The 26,213-nt window shown below is 39.7% G+C and overlaps 2 protein-coding genes across 9 annotated transcripts in view; both read right to left on the bottom strand.

The window, feature by feature from the left end:
* Positions 1-1,878, bottom strand: part of LOC135544531 (F-BAR domain only protein 2-like) — a 112,550-nt gene extending 110,672 nt beyond the window's left edge. For 3 of the 5 annotated variants that reach the window (XM_064972208.1, XM_064972210.1, XM_064972209.1), the window contains exon 1: positions 1,687-1,878. In XM_064972208.1, the coding sequence (XP_064828280.1) occupies positions 1,687-1,719 (33 nt within the window). In that variant the 5' untranslated portion in view covers positions 1,720-1,878. The remainder of the gene's footprint in view (positions 1-1,686) is intronic. The other 2 variants (XM_064972211.1, XM_064972212.1) reach the window with 1 other exon arrangement.
* Positions 1,879-5,504: 3,626 nt separating this feature from the next.
* The window catches only part of LOC135544530 (transportin-1-like), a 62,786-nt gene continuing 42,077 nt past the window's right edge, over positions 5,505-26,213 (bottom strand). For 2 of the 4 annotated variants that reach the window (XM_064972204.1, XM_064972205.1), the window contains 10 exons: positions 23,955-24,062; positions 23,356-23,514; positions 22,150-22,237; positions 21,944-22,042; positions 21,717-21,836; positions 17,846-17,921; positions 16,604-16,703; positions 16,347-16,421; positions 15,583-15,722; positions 5,505-11,682 (listed from right to left, as the gene is read on the bottom strand). In XM_064972204.1, coding sequence (XP_064828276.1) covers positions 15,615-15,722; positions 16,347-16,421; positions 16,604-16,703; positions 17,846-17,921; positions 21,717-21,836; positions 21,944-22,042; positions 22,150-22,237; positions 23,356-23,514; positions 23,955-24,062 — 933 coding nt within the window. In that variant the 3' untranslated portion in view covers positions 5,505-11,682; positions 15,583-15,614. Of the gene's footprint in view, positions 11,683-15,582; positions 15,723-16,346; positions 16,422-16,603; positions 16,704-17,845; positions 17,922-21,716; positions 21,837-21,943; positions 22,043-22,149; positions 22,238-23,355; positions 23,515-23,954; positions 24,063-26,213 lie in introns of those variants that run through there. The other 2 variants (XM_064972206.1, XR_010456344.1) reach the window with 2 other exon arrangements.

The raw sequence follows: 26,213 nt of genomic DNA, 5'->3' as shown, positions 1-26,213 counted from the left end.
AACTGTGTGATGGCACTCTCGATAGCCGATGTGAGTAAGACCTTTAAACAGGTCAACATTCACAAGGCCACAGGGCCAGGTGAATTACGAGGAAGTGTAATATGAGCATGCGCTGACCAACGGGCAGGTGTCTTCACTGACATTTTCAACCTGTCCCTGACGATGTCTGTAATACCAATATGTTTCAAGCAGATCACCCTAGTCACCCCCCTCCCCCCAGCTGATGACACAACAGTGGTAGGCCTGATTACCGACAACGATGATACAGCCTATAGGGAGGTCAGAGACCTGGCCGTGTGGTGCCAGGACAACAACCTCTCCCTCAATGTGATCAAGACAAAGGAGATGATTGTGGACTACAGGAAAAGGAGGACCAAGCATGTCCCCATTCTCATCGATGGGGCTGTAGTGGAGCAGGTTTTTGCATGAGTTCTCAGATCCTTAAAAGTTCTACAGCTGCACCAACCTGACTGGTCGCATCACTGCCTAGCATGGCAACAGCTCGGCCTCCGACCGCAAGGCACGACAGAGGGTAGTGCGTACGGCCCAGTACATCACTGGGGCCAAGCTTCCTGCCATCCAGGACCTCTATACCAAGCAGTGTCAGATGAAGGCCCTAACAATTGTCAAAGACTTCAGCCACAGTCATAGACTGTTCTCTCTGTTACAGCACGGTACCAGAGCGCCAAGTATAGGTCAAAAAGACTTCTTAACAGCTTCTCCACCCAAGCCAAAGAATCCTGAACAGCTAATCATCAACAACCCCTATTTTACATTGCTGCTGCTCTGTTTATTATCTATGCATAGTCACTTTAATAACTCTACCTAATACGTACATATTACCTGGACTAACCGGTGCCCCATGTATATAGCCTCACTATTGTTATTTTACTGCTGCTCTTTAATTATTGTAACTTATATTTTTTTAACTTATCACTTATTTTTCTTAAAACTGCATTGTTGGATAAAGTCTTGTAAGTAAGCATTTCACTTTAAGGTCTACACCTGTGGTATTCGGCGCATGTGGCAAATACAATTTGATGCTAAATAAACATTGTGAACCTTATGGGAAAGGCCTTCATACGACATAATCGTTTAAATTGAACGAACTTCAGTCACAATGTGGCCACGTCAAAACAGAACCGATCGCCCAGGGATAATTCAGTATGTTTCAACGTAGTACAGTAACGGAAACTGCAACATTGTAACCATTCTTACTCATACAAATGTTGCAACACCGTAGCACCTTAGTTAGCATAAACCTGCATCAAACTTATTAAAACATCTGGACTCACTGAAACATCAGTATGGAAGAAACTGACGAGTAGGGATTGTGAATGACAATGACAAAGGTCCAATCATTTTCACGGGAAAGACCATAAACATTCCAAGACACTCCTTAACAGCCAATTGACTGCACAAGAGGTGGATTCAATTCAGCAGTCACGTTAGATATCATTCAGAGGCCCAATCCCCGGGGTGACAAAATAATATTCGCCGAGAAAAGTAGCGGGGATGACATTGTGGTAACCCAGATCCTTCAATTTCACTGGAAAGATCACGCATAAATCTGATTGAAGCGAATAATATATTTGTTAATGTCTTTGTCACATCCACTTGCGGGATTGTGGGACTTGAGCTAAACAATTTAGCCTACGAACCCGGCCAAAAAAAAGCTGAACCTACCCAGAAATTCTCTAGGAAGTAGGGCGTTATCATCTTGGTTTCTTCTTCTTTTCTCTCAGCAACTATATTCTTGTTTAATTTAAATTCAGGCAATTGCTCCGCCGTTCTCCGTTGTTTGCCTTTTGCTCCTTTTCCCTACGCTCCTTTCTTCTCCCTCCCCACCTCAGACTCCACCTCCTTTAGGAAGCGAAAGGCAACTGAATTCAATCTTTCTCCTCCAAAAATTCAGACGAAGAAACAGCGCCACCCATGGTGGGAAGAAAAACAGCAGCAGTTTCTGTTCTGCACTGATATTCTAGAATGGGTTCTAGAATTATACTGAACACGTTTTTGTGTGTTTTTTATTATTATTATGAACACAACAAATACAACCCCCCCCCTCATTTTCAATTTGTTACATTGTTTTATGGTGCGTATTGCTTTTTTGTTTTTACATTTACTGATAGAATTTAAATATTATTTTGAAGTTATCTTAAATCATATGAAGAGGGGTTTGTTATCTGCCCATTTAATTTTATGGATAAAGAATCTTCCATGAAAGATAAACAAATTAACAAGGAAAGTTAAATCAGGTTCCATATCATTTGGATCAAAATAAAACATATCAGTCTCTCAGATTAACATTAATAGTCATTTCTTATAAAATAAAATCTTCTAACTCACTCCAAAATCTTCTGACATAAGAACAGTCCCAAAATAAATGGTCAAGAGTTTCTGGGTCACAACCACAAAATACAAATTTGTTGTCAATAGCTATTTTAAATCTGTGTATAACAAAAGGTCTTTACAGGGTAGATTCTATGAATGAGTTTCTATGATACTTCTTTCACCTTATTAGATATACAATACTTACCAGACAACAACAAAACTTTGTTACAATTCACTTGTCCTAGGGCTGAATTCCAGTACATTTTAGCAGAGGGAATAGTAACATATTGACATAGTTCCTTATATACATGTTATTACATTTACAGTTTAAAATGTCAATTCCTTCTAATTGTATTGAGGCTACAAAATCCTCAACAGTTGCACTTGGAGTATTGTTATATTCTCCTAAAAGAAGAAAAGCACCTTTCAGGGACAGCTCTAACAACAATGTGATACTTCTCAGGAGTGAATGTAACATTGTGTGTTCTAGAATTCTTGATAATCATATAGTTGGCCATCATTATTCAATAATTGTTTAACCCATATAATGTTGTTGTCCAACCAGTTCGAGGAAAATAAAGACTTGTTTTTGTATTGTATGTTTTTATTATTCCAGAATGTATACCTATGTGGGGGAAAATTGTGTTTATACATGAGGTCCCAAGTTGGAAGTACTTTTTTTATGAAGGTTAGCAAGCTTAATAGGGATTTTACCCATATCAACGTTGCATTTGAGTAAGAATTCTAGACCACCAATCTGTTGGAATATTAAATTAGGGATTATATTCCAAATGCAATCCTTATTTCTTAAATAGTTTTGTATCCATTTGATCTTAAAGATTATATTAGATGTTTTAAAATTCAGAGGATTCAACCCTCCCTCACTTTGGGTGCTACATATTACTGCTTTTCTTAAATAATGAGGTTTATTCTTCCATATGCAGTTAAATCATTTAGTATCAACCATTTGAGTTACTGACAGGAACATCTAAGGCAAGGGAGGTATAAACTAATCTGGACAGACCTTCAGATTTTGATAAAAGCACATGTCCAGATAAAGATCTCTTAATAACCAGGAGTTAAATATCTTTCCAATTTTCTCTACAATAGAAGAGAAATTTAAGATGGCCCTTTCTTTCTGATCTTTGCTAACTTTAATACCAAGATATGTGATCACATCTTTTACAGGGATATTACATACTGAGTTTAAGTCACATCTTTTCAATGCAAATCATTCACATTTCCTAATATTCAGAGGTAAACCAGATACATGTGAAGGCATTAATACACTTAATAGCTTTCATGACTTCATTATGATCATTAAAAAAAATTGTGGTATCATGAGCCAATTGTGAACATTGTATCTCTTTGTCTTGTATCTGATTACCCCTAAAACTAACCTTATTTATATGAAGTGCCATAATTTGTGACCAATACATAAGAAAGGAGAAATTTGGCATCCTTGTTTAATTTCACGTCTAATGTCAAATCTCTGAAGTTCCATGGGATAACAAAAATATAAACGCAACATGAAACAATTTCAAAGATTTTACTGGGTTACAGCTCATATAAGAAAATCAGTCAATTGAAACAAATTCATTAGGTCCTAATCTATGAATTTCACAAGACTGGGAATACAAATATGTATCTGTTGGTCACAGATTTTTTTTAAATAGGAGTGTGAATCAGAAAAACAGTCAGTGACTACCATTTGTCTTATGCACCGTGACACATCTCCTTCGCATAGAGTTGACCAGGCTGTTGATTGTGGCCTGTGGAATGTTGTCCCACTCCTCTTCAATAGCTGTGTGAAGTTGCTGGATATTGGCAGGAACTGGAACATCCCAAACATGCTCAATGGGTGACATGTCTGGTGAGTATGCAGGCCATGGAAGAACTTGGACATTTTCAGCTTCCAGGAAATGTATACAGATCCTTGCGAGATGGCCATTATCATGCTGAAACATGAGGTGGCTGGTGGCAGATGAATGGCACGACAATGGGCCTCAGGATCTTGTAAAGGTATCTCTGTTCATTCAAAATTGCCATTGATAAAATCCAATTGTGTTCGTTGTCTGTAGAGCACGGACAACGAACCATGGAGCACTCTGTTCACAACACTTACATCAGCAAACGACTCACCCACAATGCCAAACACATGGTCTGCGGTTGTGAGGCCGGTTGGACGTACTGCCAAATTCTCTAAAATGACGTTGGAGGTGTCTTATGGTAGAGAAATTAACATTCAATTCTCTGGCAACAGTTCTGGTGGGCATTCCTGCAGCCAGCATGCCAATTGCACTGACCCTCAAAACTTCAGACACCTGTGGCATTGTGTTGTGTGACAAAACTTCACATTTAGACTGGCTTTTTATTGTCCCCAGCACAAGGTGCACCTGTGTGCGGATCATGCTGTTTAATCAGCTTCTTGATATGCCACACCGGTCAGGTGGATGGATTATCTTGGCAAATGAGAAATGCTCACTAACAGGGATATAAACACATTTCTGCACATTTGAGAGAAATTTGCTTTTTGTGCATATTGAACATTTCTGGGATATTTTATATCAGCTCATGAAACAGTGGACAAACCCTTTACTTGTTGCATTTATATTTATTTTCAGTGTATTTTAATGTTCTATATTGCTGTGATGACTATCAGCCTGTGGGCAAGGATACCAGGCTGTGCAAAAATGTTTTATAACATTAGAACCACTGGGTATCTCATATCACCTCCTTCAGGGCAGTTAGTACAATCCTTTTCTGTGTTATGTGGGCTATTCTCTTTGGTGGACCTCTTGGTGCCTGTCAACTACTAACTATTGGTCAGTCATTATTGCATGAATGGGAAATAGAGAAACACTGCTCTAAGAGAAAGTCTTAAGACTGGTGATGCTATGTAAGAGTGGTAGGTCTTTCCGTAGCTATGTAGTTCCCATTAACACACTTATCTGGATACACTAGGCTGCAACGGGCTCCTCCATAGGGACATTACACTGCCATCATCGACACAATCACCTCGCCTCTAATTGTCTATGGTGGATGAAAGTATGGGGGTAATCGATAACTGGTCTATCCAACCTGATGTTGACCAGGTTCAAAACCATTAGATCAAATTAAAGTGCATTTAAAAACTAACACTAAAGTAACAGAAAAGAGCAGTCCCAGACTTATGTAAACAATTTATTCTCAACTATGTACAGATCCAAGCAGTGATTACCGTTAACATCCATCACATCATACAAATGTCATTACAAAATTACTACAGTACAATATAGATTCTTTGCATGATCCAAAATATTTGGTGGCCCCGAAAATTATTTTACCTTTAAAAAAAGGTCCAATGCAGCTGTTTTTATCTCACTATCAAATCATTTCTGGGAAACAATTAAGTACATTTTAGTCATTTAGTGGACGTGCTTATCCGGAGCAACTTACAGGAGCAATTAGGGTTAAATGCCATGCTCAAGGGCACAGACTTCTTTCACCTAGTCGGCTCGGGATTCAAAACAGTGACCTTTCAGTTACTGGCCCAACGCTTTCAATTAAAAATGGTCCAAAATAAACAAAAATTGCTTCTTAGCAAAGATCGATTTCTCAAGCAAAAATGTTGCTTGGACTGTTTGGGAGTGGGGAGGGGAAAACTGAAAATTAGCTGTTATTGGCAGAAAGGTTTTTAACCCTCTTTCTTATTGGTCTATTAGCTAATTTACCTCATGGTGATGTCACCATGGAAGGTCAAAACTCCATCCCACCAAAACAGGCTGAAATTTCAGGTGGCCTATTCAAAAACCTCTCGCACTAAAAGGGCATTATAATTTTCACAGTATTATTCCAGTCTCATAGTGTATATAAAACAGTTAAATAAAGTTTGACTGCACTGGGCCTTTAAAATTTCATCAGCATTTACAGAAACCAGTCAAAAGTTTGGACACACCTACTCACTCAAGGGTTTGTCTTCATTTTTACATTTTACATTGTAGAATAATAGTGAAGACTTAAACTGTGAAATAACACATATGGAATCATGTAGTTACAGAAAAAAAGTGTTAAATAAATATTTTAAATTCGAGATTCTTCAAAGTAGCCACCCTTTGACTTGCTGACAGATTTGCACACTCTTGGCATTCTCTCAATCAGCTTCATGAGGTAGTCACCTGGAATGCATTTCAATTAACAGGTGTGCCTTGTTAAGTTGATTTGTGGAATTTGTTTCCTTCTTAATGCGTTTGAGCCAAATCAGTTGTGTTGTGACAAGGTAGGGGTGGTGTACAGAAGATAGCCCTATTTGGTAAGAGACCAAGTCCATCTTATGGCAAGAACATCTCAAATAAGCAAAAATAAATGATGGTCCATCATTACTTTAAGACATGGTCAGTCAATACAGAAAATTTAAAGAACTTACGAGTCTTCAAGTGCAGTCGCAAAAACAATCAAGCGCATTGATGAAACTGGCTCCATTGAGGACCGCCATAGAAAAGGAAGACCCAGAGTTACCGCTGCTGCAGAGGATAAGTTCATTAGAGTTAACAGCCTCAAATCTGCAATTAACTGCACCACAGATTGCAGACCAAATAAATGCTTCAGAGTTCAAGTAAGACAACATCAACTATTCAGAGGAGACTGCATGAATCAGGCCTTCATGGTCAAATTGCTGCAAAGAAACCACTACTAAAGGACACCAATAAGGAGGAACAGACTTGATTGGGCCAAGAAACACGAGTGATTGACATCAGACCAGTGGAAATATGTCCTTTTAATGAGTCCAAATAAGATTTTTGGTTCCAACCGCCGCGTGAGACGCAGAGTAGGTGAACGGATGATCTCTGCATGTGTGGTTCCCATAGTGAAGCATGGAGGTGGTGGAGTTATGGTGCTTTGCTGGAGACACTGTCTGTGATTTATTTAGAACTCAAGGCACACTAAACAAGCATGGCTACCACAGCATTCTGCAACTATACGCCATCCCATCTGGTTTGTGCTTAGTGGGCCTATCATTTGTTTTCAACAAGACAATGACCCAACACACCTCCAGAATGTGTTAAGGGCTATTTGACCAAGGAGAGTGATGAGTGCTGCATCAGATGACCTGGCCTCCACAATCACCCTACCTCAACCCAATTGAGATGGTTTGGGATGCGTTGGATGGCAGAGTGAAGGAAAAGCAGCCAACAAGTGCTCAGCATATGTAGTAACTCCTTCAAGACTGTTGGAAAAGCATTCCAGGTGACGACCTCATGAAGCTGGTTGAGAGAATGCCAAGAGTGTGTCAAGCTGTCATCAAGCTACTTTAAAGAATTTTAAATGTTTTGATTAACACTTTTGGTTACTACATGACCACGTGCCATTTCATAGTTTTGATGTCTTCACTATTATTCTACAATGAATGAAAATAGTCCAAATAAATAAAAATCTTTTAACGAGTAGGTGTCTCCAAACTTTTGACTGGTACTGTATCTAAATAAAATCACTAGTTTCTTACATTATTCAGCAAAAAGGGTGAAGGCAGACTTGGGAGAAATTCTAGTCAAGTTTTTTTTTTCTCGTGGCTAAATGAAGGTATTAAGCTATTGTTAGAGGTGTTCAATAAATGAGACATTCTACTGCGGTTGGTTGGTGCTATAAAAAGAGAAGATTTTTCAATAAAGCTATTTTTGCCCCTCGCTTCTTCAAAATGAAAGACCTCAATTTGCAAACAAAGCTGTAAGGAGCCATGAGCCTATTTGTTTTTCGCTTAATGTCCAAGGTCTTTCTTCCATTATTGGAAAACATTATGAAATCACCATCATTACAAATCACCATCAAAATCATCCAGTTGTTATCAAGGCATCATGTACATATTACATTTTAATACCACCTAAAAATATGTCTTACAATCACTTTGCCACAGTTGCATTAATTATGTGCAAGTTCTCTTCCTAATTTCATATTCCTCAAAGTTACAAGTCAATTTGAATGTCTGTGTATATCTAGCTAACAATTATTCTTTGACACTGACTCTGGGTGTGTATAAGTCTCAGTGTCTTAATGGTGAGCGAGCACACATATCAAAACACAGTGAACTGAACACCCATGGACAGGTATATGCTCTGTATTCAAGGGTTAAAGCAGGAGAGGCTTACTAATCTCTTATCGGTAAAGGGAGATGGAAAAAAGGCATACATTTGGAAAATAACAACAAGAAAAATAACGGTAAACATAACCTCCTGAGGTTACTACAAACAAATATTCAAGTAAAGAAACTACATCATAGCAGCTGCAATATCGGTAAAACAGCACACAGCACACCAGTTCTGCGGGGGACACAGATAAAGTTAAGTCCTGGACTAAACAAATACGTCAGTGGATATTCTCCATTCATCATGCTTTTTAGTCCACCACTGGGTTTAACCTGTGTCTCGGAAACCGGCCCTCTATGTTTGTATTTTTTTAAATTCAGTGTGACAAGTAGTGGTAGGACGAAACCAATCAAGCCATGCCTCATCCAATTTTTTACATGCCAAACACCTGGAATGTGACAAAAACTAAATTAATTTCAACTTCAGGACACAGACATGGCACAAGAACAACTACAGAAACAAGTGCCTCCATATATCCCATGATGTCTTATTAGCCTGGTGAAGTGAAAAGGAACAATCCAGTTTGAATCCAGGCTAACTTGACATACCCCATCATTTTTTTTTTTACTAGTGTTAAAATGTCCCATTAACTACATGTTACCAATGAGTAAAACATCCCATCAATACAGTTACAAAAATAACAATAATACAAAATGTATAATAATAATAACCTTAGTTTGTTGGCTTTGGAAAGGGTTTGTGGCTATATCTGCAGTACTTCATAACCAGGCTTAGTTTACACCAATTATCTTTTAGAGCATTTCTGATATTGAGAATCTTATATTTAAAAACAGGTCAAATACAGCCACAAGTTTAAATATATATATATATATATATATATATTTAGAAGTGACTATACCATATCGAATACCCAGTGAAGTAATACATGAGGTGTTTAGTGTTAAGTCTCCTGTAAATGTGTGGGTCTACTAAAGTATGTGTAGTCTGTTTGAACAAGTGCTTCCAATGTTCTTTGTGAAGGTGGGACAAAATACTACAAAAATGATTACACTCACCTACAGAGTGAATCTGATTAGTTGGTTGGGCATAAATATGCTTTCTCCCCTACCCAATCTCTGACAACCATGGGATAAAAATCAGGCAATCAACGACTTCAAGACTTCTGTCAAAAACAATAACACTCCAAAACAAAAAGGAACCAAAAGTAGGTCAAGCGTCACAGTATTTAACAAGATAATACATTTGGATGTGGGCTACGGGTAAAAGGTTAAGGGGGGGAAACATGCTCCTGCAGGTATGTATGAGATACAAGGTCCAATATTGTACGTCAACTAAATGGTTTGGGAAGTAAAGGGCCACCAACACGCAAGGGATCAAGCATTAGAGTACGCTGCATTCAAAGCGGTCATTACAATCATCCTCAAAGGTCGTGCTTTTAAAACAAAAAGCAAAGCAACAATAACAGAAAAAAAAACAGTACAAGGAAAAGAAATTAAAAATCATTTAAAACAACGATTTGCTTGCTGTTGAGTTTTGGATCGACAACCAACCAAGGTCAGAGACAGACACGCTATCAGCCAGCTATCAGACAGACAGTGCCATAGTCCCAGTAGTAATACTCAAGGAACAAAGGAGGGACACGTTCAGCCAAAGCCCTGTATGCCTTTTCTCTACCCCACTCCCTACCTCCCTCCTCTGACAAGGTTAGAAATGCGTCTCCACGATTCAAAGTTTTGTTTTCGGGAAAGGTGAGAAAGATGGAAATTGAGATTTTAAACAATATGAGTCAGGTAAGCATCTAAGAGTCTGATATTATGGCCGCTAGTAAAACGTCCATGCATGCAGAGAACACGTCACTTCCACAGCACAGAACAGAGGCAGCCTGAGAAAGTTGACCTTAAAGTTATGACATGTATGAAGCAGTGTTCACAGTCTCTTTTTAGAATCACAACCCTGCTAAATGGATTCAACTAGATGAGAATATAAAAAAGGTAGTTCCCACACTTGTATGCTTTCTAAACCTGGTTCATGCTAGACAATGACGGGAAAGCCTCTGGTAAACAAAGGGGTGGTGGAGGGATAAAAACCTGAAAAATGAGAAACTACATGGTTGTTTAAGAAACCTCATCACAGGGCTACACAAGAAATACCACAACTATCCGATGACGCCACACACTGACGTCACTCTAACGTTGTACACCCACTGTCCTCACTTCCAACTTTGACGCAAGCATGCTACTTAGTTATTTCCTGTTTTTAAGACAAGTCACTTTTCAACCACAACAAATAAAAATCATATGCACTTCTGTCTGTGATTGACGGACTGTGCGTTTGACGGACTGGTTTAGGCAACACAACTTCTGACCTGCCTATAAAGATTTAAACTCTGATATTACTCAAAATATGCACTGACTAGATGTTTTATTAACTCAATGTAATTACTTTGATGACTACAAGAAAATACATGCTATTCTTATTCTAAGATATGTAGAGGCAGTTTCCCAAAGAAAAAAGAAAAACTTGCTGGTTCGATTTTTAAAATGAATGATAGTATCAGCATTTACTTTACTCGAATACCCTCCGCTGCTGTTGTTTGGCTAGCAGCCGTCCTGGCTGTTGAGGATACTATGTTGTCTTTGAGACCATTAACAACAACATTTCCATGCAACTTCCTGATTTTTTTGTAACCACCCCTACATATATTTTATGGTTGGTATCCTCCAGTCTAGTTCTACACCAAGACCCTCCCTCCCCCTACCTCTGAGTGACACTTTCCGGCGGATACGTATTGATTAAAAAGCTCTTCTTCACTGACCACTTAACCTCAAAATCAGCACTACCCCTTCTGTAAATATAAAACCATGATTTTACCACAACTAAACAACAAAAGTTTTCTCCGTATTTTTTGTTTTGTTTAACGTCGCTGGAGAGCATGGATGAAAGGAAATGTTTAAAAAAGAGACTAAACAAAAAGCTGAGCTGACATCTTTTCATTACTGATTGTGATGTTGAAATGATTAAATACATTTTTCATCCCTTGATAAATTTGGCCCGCCAGTCCCCATGTCACCCTCGCCTGTTGCGTGGGGGGGCGGTGAGTGCCTCGGCTGGCTAACACCTCCCTCCCACCCCGCCCATCCAGAAGGTTGAGGAGAGTTCACGGTCTGCACCCCTTCCCTCCCCAGCTGGCAGACCCTACCCCCAGTAAAGGGTAACATGTTCCCTGGGTATAAGAGGTTCCAATCCGTCGTCTCCCATAGTGAATGACCTGGTAGGAGAGAGACAGAGGGAGACCAATATTAATCGAAAAATATGCTTTAATCCCATCCCCCACACACAGATCCTTTGAACATTTCATTCCAAAATTGAATTGGATTAATATGGAAATGGTCCCCCTTTTCCTGCTATAACAGCCTCAACTCTTCTGGGAAGGCTTTCCAATAGATGTTGGAACATTGCTGCAGGGACTTGCATTCAGCCACAAGAGCATTAGAGAGGTCAGGCATTGATGTAGGGCAATTAGGCCTGGCTTGCAGTCATCGTTCCAATTCATCCCAAAAGTGTTTGAAGGGGTTGAGGTCAGGACTCTGTGCAGACCAGTCAAGTTCTTCCACACCAATCTCTACAAACCATTTCTGTATGGACCTCTCTTTGTGCACGAGGACATTGTCAAATCAGAAACAGGAAAGGACCTTCCCCAAACTGTTGCCACAAATTTGGAAGCACAGAATCATCTAGAATGTCATTGTATGCCGTAGCGTTCTTATTTCCCTTCACTGGATCTACGGGGCCTAGAACGAACCATGAGAAACAGCACCAGGTAATTATTATGTTGCTTCAATATATTCACATAATTTCCCTGCCTCATGATGCCATCTATTTTGTGAAGTGCACCAGTCCCTCCTGCAGCAAAGTACCCCCACAACATGGTGCTGCCACCCCCGTGCTTCACGGTTGGGATGGTGTTCTTCGGCTTGCAAGCCTCCCCCTTTTCCTCCAAACATAACGGTGGTCATTATGGCCAAACAGTTCTATTTTTGTTTCATCAGACCAGAGGACATTTCTCCAAAAAGTATGATCTTTGTCCCCATGGGCAGTTGCAAACCGTAGTCTGGCTTTTTTATGGCGGTTTTGGAGCAGTGGCTTCTTCCTTGCTGAGCGGCCTTTCAGGTTATGTCGATATAGGCCTCATTTTACTGTGGATATTGATACTTGTGTACCCGTTTCCTCCAGAATTTCCACAAGGTCTTTTGCTGTTGTTCTGGGATTGATTTGCACTTTTCGCACCAAAGTCCATTCATCTCTAGGAGACAGAACGCATCTCCTTCCTGAGCGGTATGACGGCTGCGTGGTCCCATGGTGTTTATACTTGTGTACCTTTGTTTGTACAGATAAACGTGGTAACTACAGGCATTTGGAAATTGCTCCCAAGGATCAACCAGACCTGTGGAGGTCTACAATTTATTTTCTGAGGTCTTGGCTGATTTCTTTTGATTTTCCCATGGTGTCAAAGAAGCACTGAGTTTGAAGGTAGGCCTTGAAATACATCCACAGGTACACCAGCAATTGACTCAAATAATGTAAATTAGCCTATCAGAAGCTTCTAAAGCCATGACATAATTTTCTGGAATTTCCCAAGCTGTTTAAAGGCACAGTCAACTTAGTGCATTGTAAACGTCTGACCCACTGGAATTGAGATACAGTGAAATAATCTGTCTGTAAACAACTGTTGGAAAAATTACTTGTGTCATGCACAAAGCAGATGTCCTAACCGACTTGCCAAAACTATAGTTTGTAATTAGAAATTTGTGGCGTGTTTGAAGAACACAAATGACTCCAATCTTAAGTGTATGTAAACTTCAAAATTCAACTGTCTATATCTGTGTATTGTTATTCTGTACAGGCTTCCCTGTTCTTTATGTTTGAAATTCACTGCTCGCCTGAAGGACCTTACAGATAATTGTATGTGTGGGGTACAGAGATGAGGTAGTCATTCAAAAATCACTAATCACTATTAAAAAACTATTATTTCAGAGTGAGTCCAATGCAACTTATTATGTGACTTGTTTAGCACATTTTTAACTATGAATTTAAGCTGATTTAAGACATTTATTTACATGAATTTACTGACTTAAGACATTTAATTTTAAATTAATTTGTAAAAATGTCAAAAAACATAATTCCACTTTGACATTATGAGAGGTATTGTGTTTAGGCCAGTGACAAAAGAACATTTCAATTTAATCAATTTTAAATTCCGGCTGTAACACAACATAACGTGCAAAAAGTCAAGGGGTGTGAATACTTTCTGAAGCACTGTATATCAACTAGAGGTCGACCGCTTAAATCGGAATGGACAATTAATTAGCGCCGATTTCAAGTTTTCATAACAATCGGAATTCGGTCATTTTGGACGCCGATTAAAATGAATCTTTATTTAACTAGGCAAGTCAGTTAAGAACACATTCTTATTTTCAATGACGGCCTAGGAACGGTGGGTTAACTGCCTTGTTCAGGGGCAGAACGACAGATTTTTACCTTGTCCGCTCAGGGATTCAATCTTGCAACCTTACGGTTAACTAGTCCAATGCTCTAACCACCTGCCTCATGAGGAGTCCGCCTGTTACACAAATGCAGTAAGAAGCCAAGGTAAGCTAGCATTAAACTTAATCAATCATAATCACTAGTTATAACTACACATGGTTGATTATATTACTAGTTTATCTAGCGTGTCCTGCGTTGCATATAATCGATGCAGTACGCATTTGCGAAAAAGGACTGTTGCGCCAACGTATACCTAACCATAAACACCAATGCCCTTCTTAAAATCAATACACAGAAGTATATATTTTTAAACCTGCATATTTAGCTAAAAGAAATCCTGGTTAGCAGGCAATATTAACCAGGTGAAATTGTGTCACTTCTCTTGCGTTCATTGCACGCAGAGTCAGGGTATAATGCAACAGTTTGGGCCGTCTGGCTCATTGCGAACTAATTTGCCAGAATTTTACGTAATTATGATACAACATTGAAGGTTGTGCAATGTAACAGGAATTTTTAGACTGATGGATGCCACCCGTTAGATAAAATACGGAACGGTTCCGTATTTCACTGAAAGAATAAACGTCTTGTTTTCAAGATGATGGTTTCCGGATTCGACCATATAATTGACCTAAGGCACGCATTTCTGTGTGTTATTATGTTATAATTAAGTCTATGATTTGATAGGGCAGTCTGACTGAGCGATGGTAGGCACCAGCAGGCTCATAAGCATTAATTCAAACAGCACTTTCGTGCGTTTTGGCAGCAGCTCTGCAGTTGGACTTCAAGCCTATCAACTCCCGAGATTAGGCTGGTGTAACGATGTGATGTGAAATGGCTAGCTAGTTAGCGGGGTGCGCACTAATAGCGTTTCAAACGTCACTCGCTCTGAGACTTGGTGTAGTTGTTCCCCTTGATCTGCATGGGTAATGCTGCTTCGAGGGTGGCTGTTGTTGTTGTGTTCCAGGTTCGAGCCCAGAGGAGCAAGGAGAGGGACGGAAGCTATACTGCTACACTGGCGATACTGAAGTGCCTATAAGAACATCCAATAGTCAAAGGTATATGAAATACAAATGGTATAGAGAGAAATAGTCCTATGATTCCTATAATAACTACAACCTAAAACTCCTTACCTGGGAATATTAAAGACTCATGTTAAAAGGAACCACCAGCTTTCATATGTTCTCATGTTCTGAGCAAGGAACTTAAACGTTAGCTTTCTTACATGGCACATATTGCACTTTTATGTTCTACTCCAACACTTTGTTTTTGCATTATTTAAATGAAATTGAACATGTCTCATTATTTATTTGAGGATAAATTGATTTTATTGATGTATTATATTAAGTTAAAATAAGTGTTAATTCAGTATTGTTGTAATTGTCATTATTACAAAAAAAATAAAATAAACTGATTAATCAGCATCGGCTTTTTTTGTCCTTCAATAATCGGTATCGGCATTGAAAAATCATAATCGGTCGACCTCTAATATCAACATCATTTTGCTAGCTTTATCGTTTTGCTCAAATAAGGTGGATGACAAACTGAGACACGAAAATGCCTTAGATCCGATATCTCAGCTCTAATTAGATTTTCAACCATTCTTAAACATGAATGTGCGACGTACCCCCTTGAACAGGCCTGTTCCTATGGAAAGCGTTACACCCCGTAGAAGGCTGCCAGTCGTTCCTTCAGAGGCAGAGGGAACTGGTCTGAGAAACGCCCCCAGTTCTCCTCGCCCACCTGGTTCTTGAACCCATGGAGTATCTGAAAATATCAACACATAATTACAATGTACGCACAAAGCTATGCACGCACATGCATACACACACACATTTTGCATCAGGATAATCTCATCTTCTCCTTTCTCACACAAAGGTACTCAGTCTTGGCCCATGGCACATGAGCAACTCCAATTGAGAAAAGGTCTAACTCCTTCGTCCTCTCTCCTCCTTCCACGCTCGCCTCTTTTTGAAAAAGGTCAAAGGTAATCTAGGGGAGTTGGCAATGTGAAGGAACGTGGACGAAAATGTGCTTGTATGAAATAACTCCACTCGTGCATCATAAATTACGTTTATAGGGGTGGAATCCCAAAATGAATGTGTAAAGTCAAAAATAATGTAGCTAGTTGTGCAAGAAATGTTAAAGATTCAAGTATAAGTAGGATATAATTTTTTAACGTTTGCATACTTTTCTCCTTCGAGAAAACAACTGCTTCAAAGGGGGTGTGGCAGATGTCAAAACTCTTCCATAAAAGGACTGGCTATCAAGGCTATCACCCTACTAAGAAATTGACATTCTCCTCAACCACTTACAAGTTTCCGGGTCACGGAAGAGAGTGGACGGAATTTTGCCCAAATTAAAAAGGCCAAAGTCACGATCAGTTCTTACCTTGCCAAACATGTCTCGCAGATCATCCTTTGGATTTACCCATGAGGCCACTGCATCACAAAAAAATATAAAATCCTGGAGGAAATGAGAAAAAGTCTGGCTTGAGACAAGTTTTACAACTAACATCCTTCACGAAATGGGGCCATCGAAACAGTAATGCAGTTCCTTTATTTTTCTTAGTCCTCAACTGATGGGGCCATGAAAAGTGCAGTTCATACGTTATCCTCAAGAGGGCAGCATTGCCTCAGCGGCCTCACCTGCACAACTCCTCCTGGGTTGACACTGATCATAGTGCAGATGCCTCTGAACGCCGAGTCTTTCTCCTCATTGTCTCTTATGTTACGTAAAGAGGTACACCTGCCAACAGGAACAGCCACGTTTTACACCAGGCCAGAAGGGCTGCCTTTAAGTACTGCATAGAATTACAATTCAATACCCTTATAGCACTCTGAAGTTACCATTGACTGCATTCAATAACTTACTTGTACAGGTATGCCATATTACTATTACTTTCTATTAATACATTCTAACACAATTCAAAACAAATTCCATATGAATTGTCATGTATAAGTAAAATACCTTCTAAAATATAAAAATACTACATATTGCCTCAAAGGGTTTTGTTGATTATATGTTACTGTAAACATTTTTATAAATATAACCTATAGTACATTAAATGTCAACTTGCCATTTTTACTCTATACATGTGAATTCAATCTACGACCTTTTAGATCTTTCAAAGATTTGATACTACTGGAAGTACTTTTACAAAGACTACTTAGTTCGGTACAACACATTCTTCTTATTTCTCTCAGGTTATCTAAAATAGTATCAGAATTGTGCATGCAGATCAAACAAACCTGTCATTCTGAGACTGTGTGAAGCACTTAACTCTATTCACTTACACGTGAGAGTCACTAAAACTGCTTTATAACTTCACTTTGGCCGATATGGCATTCAGGGAAGCCTTTTCTTAAAGGAAGTTTTGAGGAATTCTGGGATAAGCACGTGCAGCTGGAGGACTATTGGACGAGTGGGGGGATTTGGGAATGATCTGGATCTGGGAATGCTTTTGGGATTTATTTTGGAATGCGTCTAGAATTTTTGGGAATCAGTTTGTTTTCCCTTTCTGAACCAGCAGGCATGTGACAATCTGATCCCATGCACTAATTAGTAGTTACCGACATTTAACAACGACAACAAAAAAAGTTAAATAAAGAAACCAATAATGTATCAAATACATGAAGGTGCTACTGAGGCAAAAATAAATCACAGACTGAGGGGACCTAAAAGAGGACAGGATTAGTCACATGGTTGGCAATGCTTACAGACTGATTCAGGAGAAACAGAAAATACTTATTTTAGAAAGAAAGAGGGATGGAGAGAGAGAGAAAGAGAGAGAGAGAAAGACAGTGACAGGGAAGGAAAGCAAGAATGACAGGACAGGGAGCAACAGACCCAGAGAAAATGAATAAAATAAAATATTGAAAAATACACACCAGGGTCTTATAAACTGCTGTAGCATCGGTGCCACCTCTTGAGGACAAACGTAACCAAGACGACCAATTGTTATTGCTAAGGTAACGCAATCACGGTTACACACCACCAAACGCCAACCAAGACATGAGCAATGAGGAGAAGAAAAAAAAAGTAAAAAAAAAGAAAACTCAGAAACATAAATCAACAGAATCTGTGCATGATAATAAACAGAAGAATTTACTAGTGTTGATTATTACAACCCCACTCACTACTGGGGAGGAATTTAAGATAGTAAAAACAAAAAAATAATTTAAGGGAGAACACTTTGACGACACAATATCAATCAAACGGCAACATGCCTGCTCGGACGTCAGAAATATGACGTCAGAAATATGGCCTCTGTTCACTTGCAACAAACTCCTCTCTCCAAAATGTTAATGATATTCATCTAACTAAAAAAAAAAAAAGTGTAAATGTGAAGTCATTAGTTAACTGCCAGCATGGAATGTTTACAAGGTTATTATTCCTCTCAAAGTTGGTAGCTGGGAATTGAGCTTTCATAGGGTTCTCCCTTAAACTCACAAAAAGGTTAATCTTTCCTTAAGAAACAGAAACTTTTTCTTTTGGTTGTAAAGAAATTACATTACTCCAAGCCAACTACATGGAAGGAGACTAGTATCCAGCACAGCAGGTTCTTATGAAGAGGCAGAGAGGACCTAAGTTTAAGAGACACAAAACTATGCAACATTCTCATTAAGAAAACAGGCATTTATGAACAGTCCAATGAGACATGCAGAAAGCAGATGATAGGCTCATTAGAAATCGAGTTCAGTGCAGGATAGGCTGATTAGTTTCAAATGAGGGTGGAGGGGAGGAGTTCTAGCTATATATGGCCTCAAACCCAATCCACCTCAATTTTCGTGTTGATGTGACATTAACTGTGCTCTGAATGATCACATTGGTGAGGTAGAAGAACATTAATATATTTCTGAATGTTTTGATTGGTTAGGGGAAAAATTGTTTCCATTTGGTTTCCCAATCTCAAAGAGGTTTATGTTTCAATTTATCAAACTAATATAGAATGGCAGTGGTCAGAGCTCAACATCATAGTGCTAGGGCTCCATCAATCCATCACGTATCCTGCATCAAACATTTGCCATCCTTTCACTAAACAACATTCAACATCTATTGGCAGATATGCATTCACGTAAAAAAAACAGTAACTAAAAACAAATAAACTGACAAACAGAACATCTACAAATTCCCTAGTTTTCCTGGTAGGGTTAGTTAAGCAGGTTACACTTCACCCTCATTTTGGCTCAGTAGTTCTAGTTTATGTCAGCTGGCCATTTTGGCTTTCCCAAGCACAGTTTACAATTCCAATAGAGCGTCTAAATAAGAGCAGAGTGTAACCGAAGGTTTGTTTGCTAAGTGTAGGTGCTATAACACCACAAAAAATGTTTAGGGTGGGATTAGCTCTTTCCTCAATCAGCAAAGAAGACTAGTTATTATTATTCATTAGTATTATCCGAGTGTTTGGTAAACATTCAATTAACCGTATGAACTCTTTAAGCGTTTAACTATAAGTGAGGTTGGGAGACACTCATCTGTCTCAGTTAAGGCCTCACTGTCAGCTACTGATGCTGCTCAACACTTCAACTTCACTTCAATGGAAATACAGCTAGAAAAAGCTGACAACCACAGGTACAATAGAATCAATTCATGTCAGTTAATCACGCCAAGACTGTACACTTACAGGGTTCGCTCGGTTAAAAAAAAAAAAAAAAAAAAAAAAAAAATAACTTTCCAAGATTCTTAGTCTATAGCTAGGTTTCCATCCAATTGGCGACAGATTCTCATGCAAATATTATAAAATCTGCATAAAAACGCGCATTTTCACACCAGCGATGCGTTTCCATCAAATTGACTTGTTGCGGATAAAAGGCTGTGAGTGATGACGTGGTGCATATAAAATAACGTTGCGGATAACAGGCTGTGCGTGATGACGTGGTGCATATAAAATAATGTTGCGGATAACAGGCTTTGCGTGATGACGTGGTGCATATAAAACAACGTTGCGGATAACAGGCTGTGCGTGATGACGTGGTGCATATAAAATAACGTTTGCAGTTAAATTCCCATGTAACGAATAAAGAAATACAAGTTAAATTGGTTTCTATCGCATATTCAACCCTACTGATGGTTTTGTCACAACAAATGTTCCATTATGTATAGCGAATGTGCCCACTCTAGTCTTCGCATTTGTGTGCTCTAACCAACAGCTTGCAGGTACAGTGCAGGTAGGATACATACATGCTAAGAGCATACATTTTTCCCCCCTTGTCAAACAGCCATCAAGCGTCAATCCTCATGTCACCAGAATAAGACCCTCAATATTTATTGGAAAGGAGCATCAAGCTCATCACCGTGCTCTTTCACCACCCTGTGAAGTTGATCATCATTTATTTCATCTGTAGCCTAATAAACTGCATGCTTTCCCGAAGTCGTAGAGGGAGGACTACACAACATATTGCGTTACTCCAAGTTTACTTCAATATGATGGTTATTATATCAATTGTTATTATATTTATTTGTGCATAAAGGGGTTTCAACCGTGCCTGGCTACCCAGACGCTTTGCCTCGGCCAAACTGTACACCACGCCCATGGACATTAGTTTCTTCTCTGAAATGAATCTGGATCCGAGTACCTCCCTGACGCATCACCGAATGCGAACATATACAGGGCCATCTGATTGGTCCAGAAACTAATCGGTTGGGCCAGAGCCAGAACACACATGGGTAAAACACCAGATTGAACATTCGTCATTGGGGTTGATAATCTGATTGGTTTGAGAGGATACAATCGATGATGACTTTTGTACAATGCCCATCGTCACCACAAATTACTTCCAATGATTGCAGACTAAAGTATGTAGCGAATGAAAGAGCAGCGGAAGAATTTAGTGTGGGTCACCAGTCTAGTTTCGAATGCCATTTCTCGCACAACTAATTTTACCGACAAAAAGTTCACCTTGTCTAGCGTATTTTGTTTAGTCAACATTTGGAACGTTTAGACAAAATGTGCCATTCCCATCAGGCCTGTCATGACATTTTTTATCCGACATGTACTTTACTCGCATAAAAGGATTTCAGGAGGCCTCCCGAGTGAGCGGTCTATTTAAAAAAATATATAATTGGCTCATCGTGCTCTAGCAACTCCTTCACGCAGGCCGGGCACCTACAGGCTGACTTCAGTTGTCAGTTAAAAAGCGCGGTTTGGCAGTTCATGTTTTCGGAGGACGCACGACTCGACCTTCGCCTCTCCCAAGCCCGTTGGCGAGTTGCAGCAATGTGACAAGATCGTCATAATGTAATTGGGGAGAAAAAAGGGGTAAAAAAATAAATAAATGGATGGGTGGAAACCTGGTTCACTCAGTCTTTCCACCTGAGCAACATTTCATTTACTTCAGCTGGGATCCAACAGCCCATAAACAGAGCCTCTAAGCCATAAATCGATTGGTAGGAATAGTTGGAATATTTGGGCGAAACCGGCGAAACCTGTAAGGCATAGGGCTTGGGGAGGCTTTCAGATAATAGAGATGAATGGCCTCTCTCCAGTCAGAGGGTGCATCCCAATAATCTCTCCTTCATCCTGAAGTGTGCACTTGTTCACTACTCCCCAAAATTGTAAACGCTTTGGATTTAGTCTTGGCAAGGGGGAGTTTTCATATACCGGTAATTTCCTGTCAAATCCATGAAGGGAAGTGAACAAGTGCACACTTTTGGAGAAGGGAGGAACGATTGGGACGCGCTCAGAGCAGGCCTGATGGACTGTGCGACACCTCCCTGCACTGTGGCTGGCGGGCTCAGCAAAGTGCCACCTTGTGGTACCTGTGTTCTCCAGCAGGGTCTTTGGGGTGTTGGGCCTGTTGATGATCTCAACCAGCTGATGCAGCACCATGGCCACGTATGGTTGCATCTCAGCACCTGGGGAAAGGCGGGAAAAGGTCCCTGAAGGAGGCTGTGTGTGTGAGTGCAAGTGCGTGTGTTCATTAGAATGCATGTAAGCTGGTGTGTGTGTGTGTGTGACTGTTTTGTGACATTTCGCGAACACTCACCCATTTGTATAGATATCTCTCCGATTGCCCATGTTGCATTATTGCACACCGATATCAATTCTGGGTTCAGATTAGTGCCTAATATAGGCATGAAATCAGCTGCACAGGAGAGAAAGAGGCTTATATCATCAGTAATTGATAACCTGACATTTGGACTAAGAAGCGGTGTGTTACTGCCAATGTGGATTAAGAGAAAGAGTACTTACCAATGCACGGCTTTACGTGCAGGAAACAAGCCTTAGTCAGGTCACCCAGCAAAGCAAAGGAGCTCTGACGCACCTCAGGCATTTTGTCCTGAGTGGGAGGAAGAGAGAAAAGAAAAAAGAAAGAGCGAGAGAGAGTGAAAGAGGGGGAGATGAAGAGAAAGGGGAAGACAAAGGGAGAAAGAGAAGGCGAAGGAGAGAGGAAACAGTAAAGAGATTAAGAGAGAATTTGTCGATAACAACAAATACAATTTTTTCTAAAAGTAACATTTAATGTATAGTAACTTTACATTAGCGGCAGTGTCAAGACAGACAACTGTGATGGTAGCCTATGATATAAAAAAATAAGCCATTTCATCTAACATATCCAGGAAATGCATGATTGATATTTTGATGTGCAACCTTCGATGTTGGATCCAGACTTTTCCAATTTATTTTTGGTGCTTCAGAGAATTTTCTGACATCTTCATCCATGTTGGCCTACACTATAGGCTATATTATTCACCACCTGAGGAAGTGTGAACTCAAAACACTTAGTGAGATTGCTAACTCTAAATATGATATTGTTGCTAGATAGCCATGTAGGCTAATTGATTAATCATTCTGTAAATGTAGCTTGATGCCCTACACAAACTTTCCAGTGCTAGGCCTAGGCTACTATTCACTGCAAATGGTGCACTGCGCTCTTTGGGCGCATCAAAACCATACTAACTACAGCCTTCTCCGGATGTAGTGGTGCCATGAACTCAATATTAAGGAGGTGAGAAATACATGATAAAAATCACGGAAAGCTGTGACTCTCCTCTATGTAACTAGAACAACAGTAGTTGCTTTGAAAACTGTATTTTTAGCAATAGTCATATGCTTGTGCTTCTCAGAATGCATCTCTCCCTTCTTGAGCAGAGTGGAGAGAGATTGAGAATGGCTCGCTCACACAGCAGCCGACAGCGAAACGGGGTCAGGCAGATACAGTACCTTCATAGCAGGAATCAACATAATCCATAGGCTATTCCTGTTGACCAAATAATGGTTTTAGAACAATCTACAGCAACTTTGTGTAGCAAAAAAAATCAAAAAAAAAATCAAAAAAAAATCAAAAAAAAAAAATCACTGAAAATGACCTATGTAAACTAAATGCACCGGTAAGAGGAAGGCAATGGTGGTAATTTTCGGTTTATCGTCACAGCTCTAGATGAGGACACAGGTTACCTGCATGCACTGGTACATGAGCGTGAGGATGTTGCTACGTGCGACCAGCTGCTCGATGTTGTCGCCCAACCCTTCAGCCAATCCACTGAGCAGGTCCAGGGCCACAATCATAAAGTCCTTATCAGGGGCCTCGTACTGGTCTGGCTGGGACTGGTGGAGCTGGATGATGGGGGGGGACAAGTGGTAGGGGGAGTGAGTGTAGATTACAATTAGGTGCCACATTCCCCAGGCATGACACCCTACTGCAAGCAGAAAGTCTTCTGAACGTTCTCACACACAATCTGTGCCAATGGTGTGTTCAGTGCCAACTCACGCAGCCAGTTGGCACAAACAATATATTGCTTACAGGCAAGAAAACAAGCATTGCGCGCCACAAACAAAGTTACTCATACAACAGACTGATTTAGGGGAGACAGAATCCAGGCCAAACATTTACATCATTCACTAGACAGACACTTGGTAGGGTGTGGACCTTTAAAATTGAATATTATCCATTTTAGAATAAGGCTGTAAAGTAACAAAATGTGGAAAAAGTCAAGGGGTCTGAATACTTTCCGAATGCACTGTATGTGCACTGTGTGCGTGCCCATGTGTCTCACCATAGTCTGAGCGAGGGTCTTCTGCACCAGGTTAACACAGCGCTGGTACACAGGTTCACAGTAGGGCAGGAAACCACTCTGGAGAGCCGTGGCTACTGACGAAAGGCACTGAGAGAGGGATGATGAGAGAGCGAGAAAGAAGGACAAATGTGGGAGGGGGAAGAGAGTTGGGGGATTGAGAGAAAGGGGATGGGACAAGAGAGAAGACATAAGAGGAAGAAAGAATATTATACTTGATAACCTCAGTTACAGGAAGTAATTCATCGTGAGGCTAGTGGATTGGTCTGATTAGAGGACAGTGAGTAGGGCTGCAAAAGGAGGGTATATTACTGGAAACTTTCAAAGTTTAACAGTAAACTACCAGAATTGGTATCATTCAAGGATTTTATTTAATCTACTGGCCCTTTTGGGTACATGAGATTATCACAGGTGTCGGTCATTATCTATGGCCCTATTTGTGGCATGATCACATGTAAAGTATATGAAATAATTCATTAAGATGATTTTAAAATTAAAATATAATGACAAAGTTGTAAAACATCCCAAATATAAACCCTAAATGAATACCATTGGGGGTTCATATGAGGGTTTCAATATGAAATATCCTTTATATTTTCTTACACACTTTTTTTACCATGTCAATATGACTCGTTTCAGGAAACTAGGCATATGTCGCGCATCCCTACTTTACAGGAGAGGCATTTGAACATTTTTTTTTATCAAAATGCATTTGCAGAAATGCCTTCTGGAACTTTCTTGTGCCTTAATAACAAACTATGCCATCTGTAAATACAAATCAAATGGTTACATTTACAAGCCTAGTTGGTTTAGCCACAGAAAAAGTCAGGAACCTTCCCGCTAGCCATGATCGGCTGAGATAATGGATGGGCTGGAGATGCCGAGTGATGAATTCGGATTGGTCTGCCATGTAGCATGCTTCGGTCTATAATATGAGCTGCTCAATATGTATAGGTTTATCCTTTCTAACACAGATTTTTTGAAAGATATCACAAAGAATTGCATAAGAATTTCTAATGCTCTCCACTTTCTGGAGAACAGAGTTTTGAAATCAGTGGAATGCCCGGTGAAAGCAGAGTATGACAGCTAAAGAGATGGAGAAGTTGAAAAGACAACACACAGAAGGCTGTTGTATAAAACAATTGTCTCCGGATTACATCTATAAACTAAGTGCAACCATGGCATCCATGACAGAGGGGGAAGCGTTCATCTATGTATACGGCTAAGAGAGTCTAGCTAGCTACATTCAGATATTATACATTTCTAATTGTCAGAAAGTAATTTTCATTTCTCGTTCAAGTGTACTGTTAGCAAGCTAGCTAACGTTACGTGTATGTTCTAATGTAGTAATATTATTCATATCTCAGATCCATTTTCATTGCTAGTTATAGCCTAATGTTAGCTAGCTAGCTAACATTGAACCTAGCTAGTTTGTTAGCAATAGCTACCAGCAGATTCATGCAAGGTAGTAATGTTGTGAGTTGGGATTATTGTCCATTGTTTAGCTAGCTAGCTACTGCACATGTCTAAACAAAAGACTCCACTATGCAAGTAACCATTTCACTGTACCATTTACATCTTCCGTGTGCTGTGCATGTAATAAACATAGATTTTATTTGATATAGAGTGTGTTTACCAGCGACGGTAATGTGAAGAACATGACCTGCACCAATGTCATATTAGGATATAACGTTAGGCCAAAGAGACAGTGTCCACGTTCTAAAATTCTCCGGTAGAATGCCCTGCTTTTACTTCGTCAAAACTCGCGACCGTAAGCTATTTTCTGTAATGAGCTCACCATCAACTTGTAAAAAATTATTGATGTCAGTTCATTTTCCTGTAATATTAAAATACAAATCAGCTAAATTTAAGACGTTGTCAGCTCCAGTTGAAGTCGGAAGTTTACATACACTTAGACTAGAGTCATTAAAACTCGTTTTTCAACCACTCCACTGTTAATTTTTACAACAATTGTTTACAGACAGATTATGGAAAATTGTTTACAGACAACTTGGAAAATTCCAGAAAATGATGTCATGGCTTTAGAAGCTTCTGATAGGCTAATTGACATCATTTGAGTCAATTGGAGGTGTACCTGTGGATGTACTTCAAGGCCTACCTTCCAACTCAGTGCCTCTTTGCTTGACATCATGGGAAAATCAAAAGAAATCAGCCAAGACCTCCACAAGTCTGGTTCATTCTTGGGAGCAAATTCCAAATGCCTGAAGGTACCACATTCAT

This window comes from Oncorhynchus masou, chromosome 8, assembly GCF_036934945.1.
Source record: "Oncorhynchus masou masou isolate Uvic2021 chromosome 8, UVic_Omas_1.1, whole genome shotgun sequence".
NCBI lineage: Eukaryota > Metazoa > Chordata > Actinopteri > Salmoniformes > Salmonidae > Oncorhynchus > Oncorhynchus masou.
Note: the sequence above shows the minus strand (reverse complement) of the source record. Positions and strands in the feature narration are given on the sequence as shown.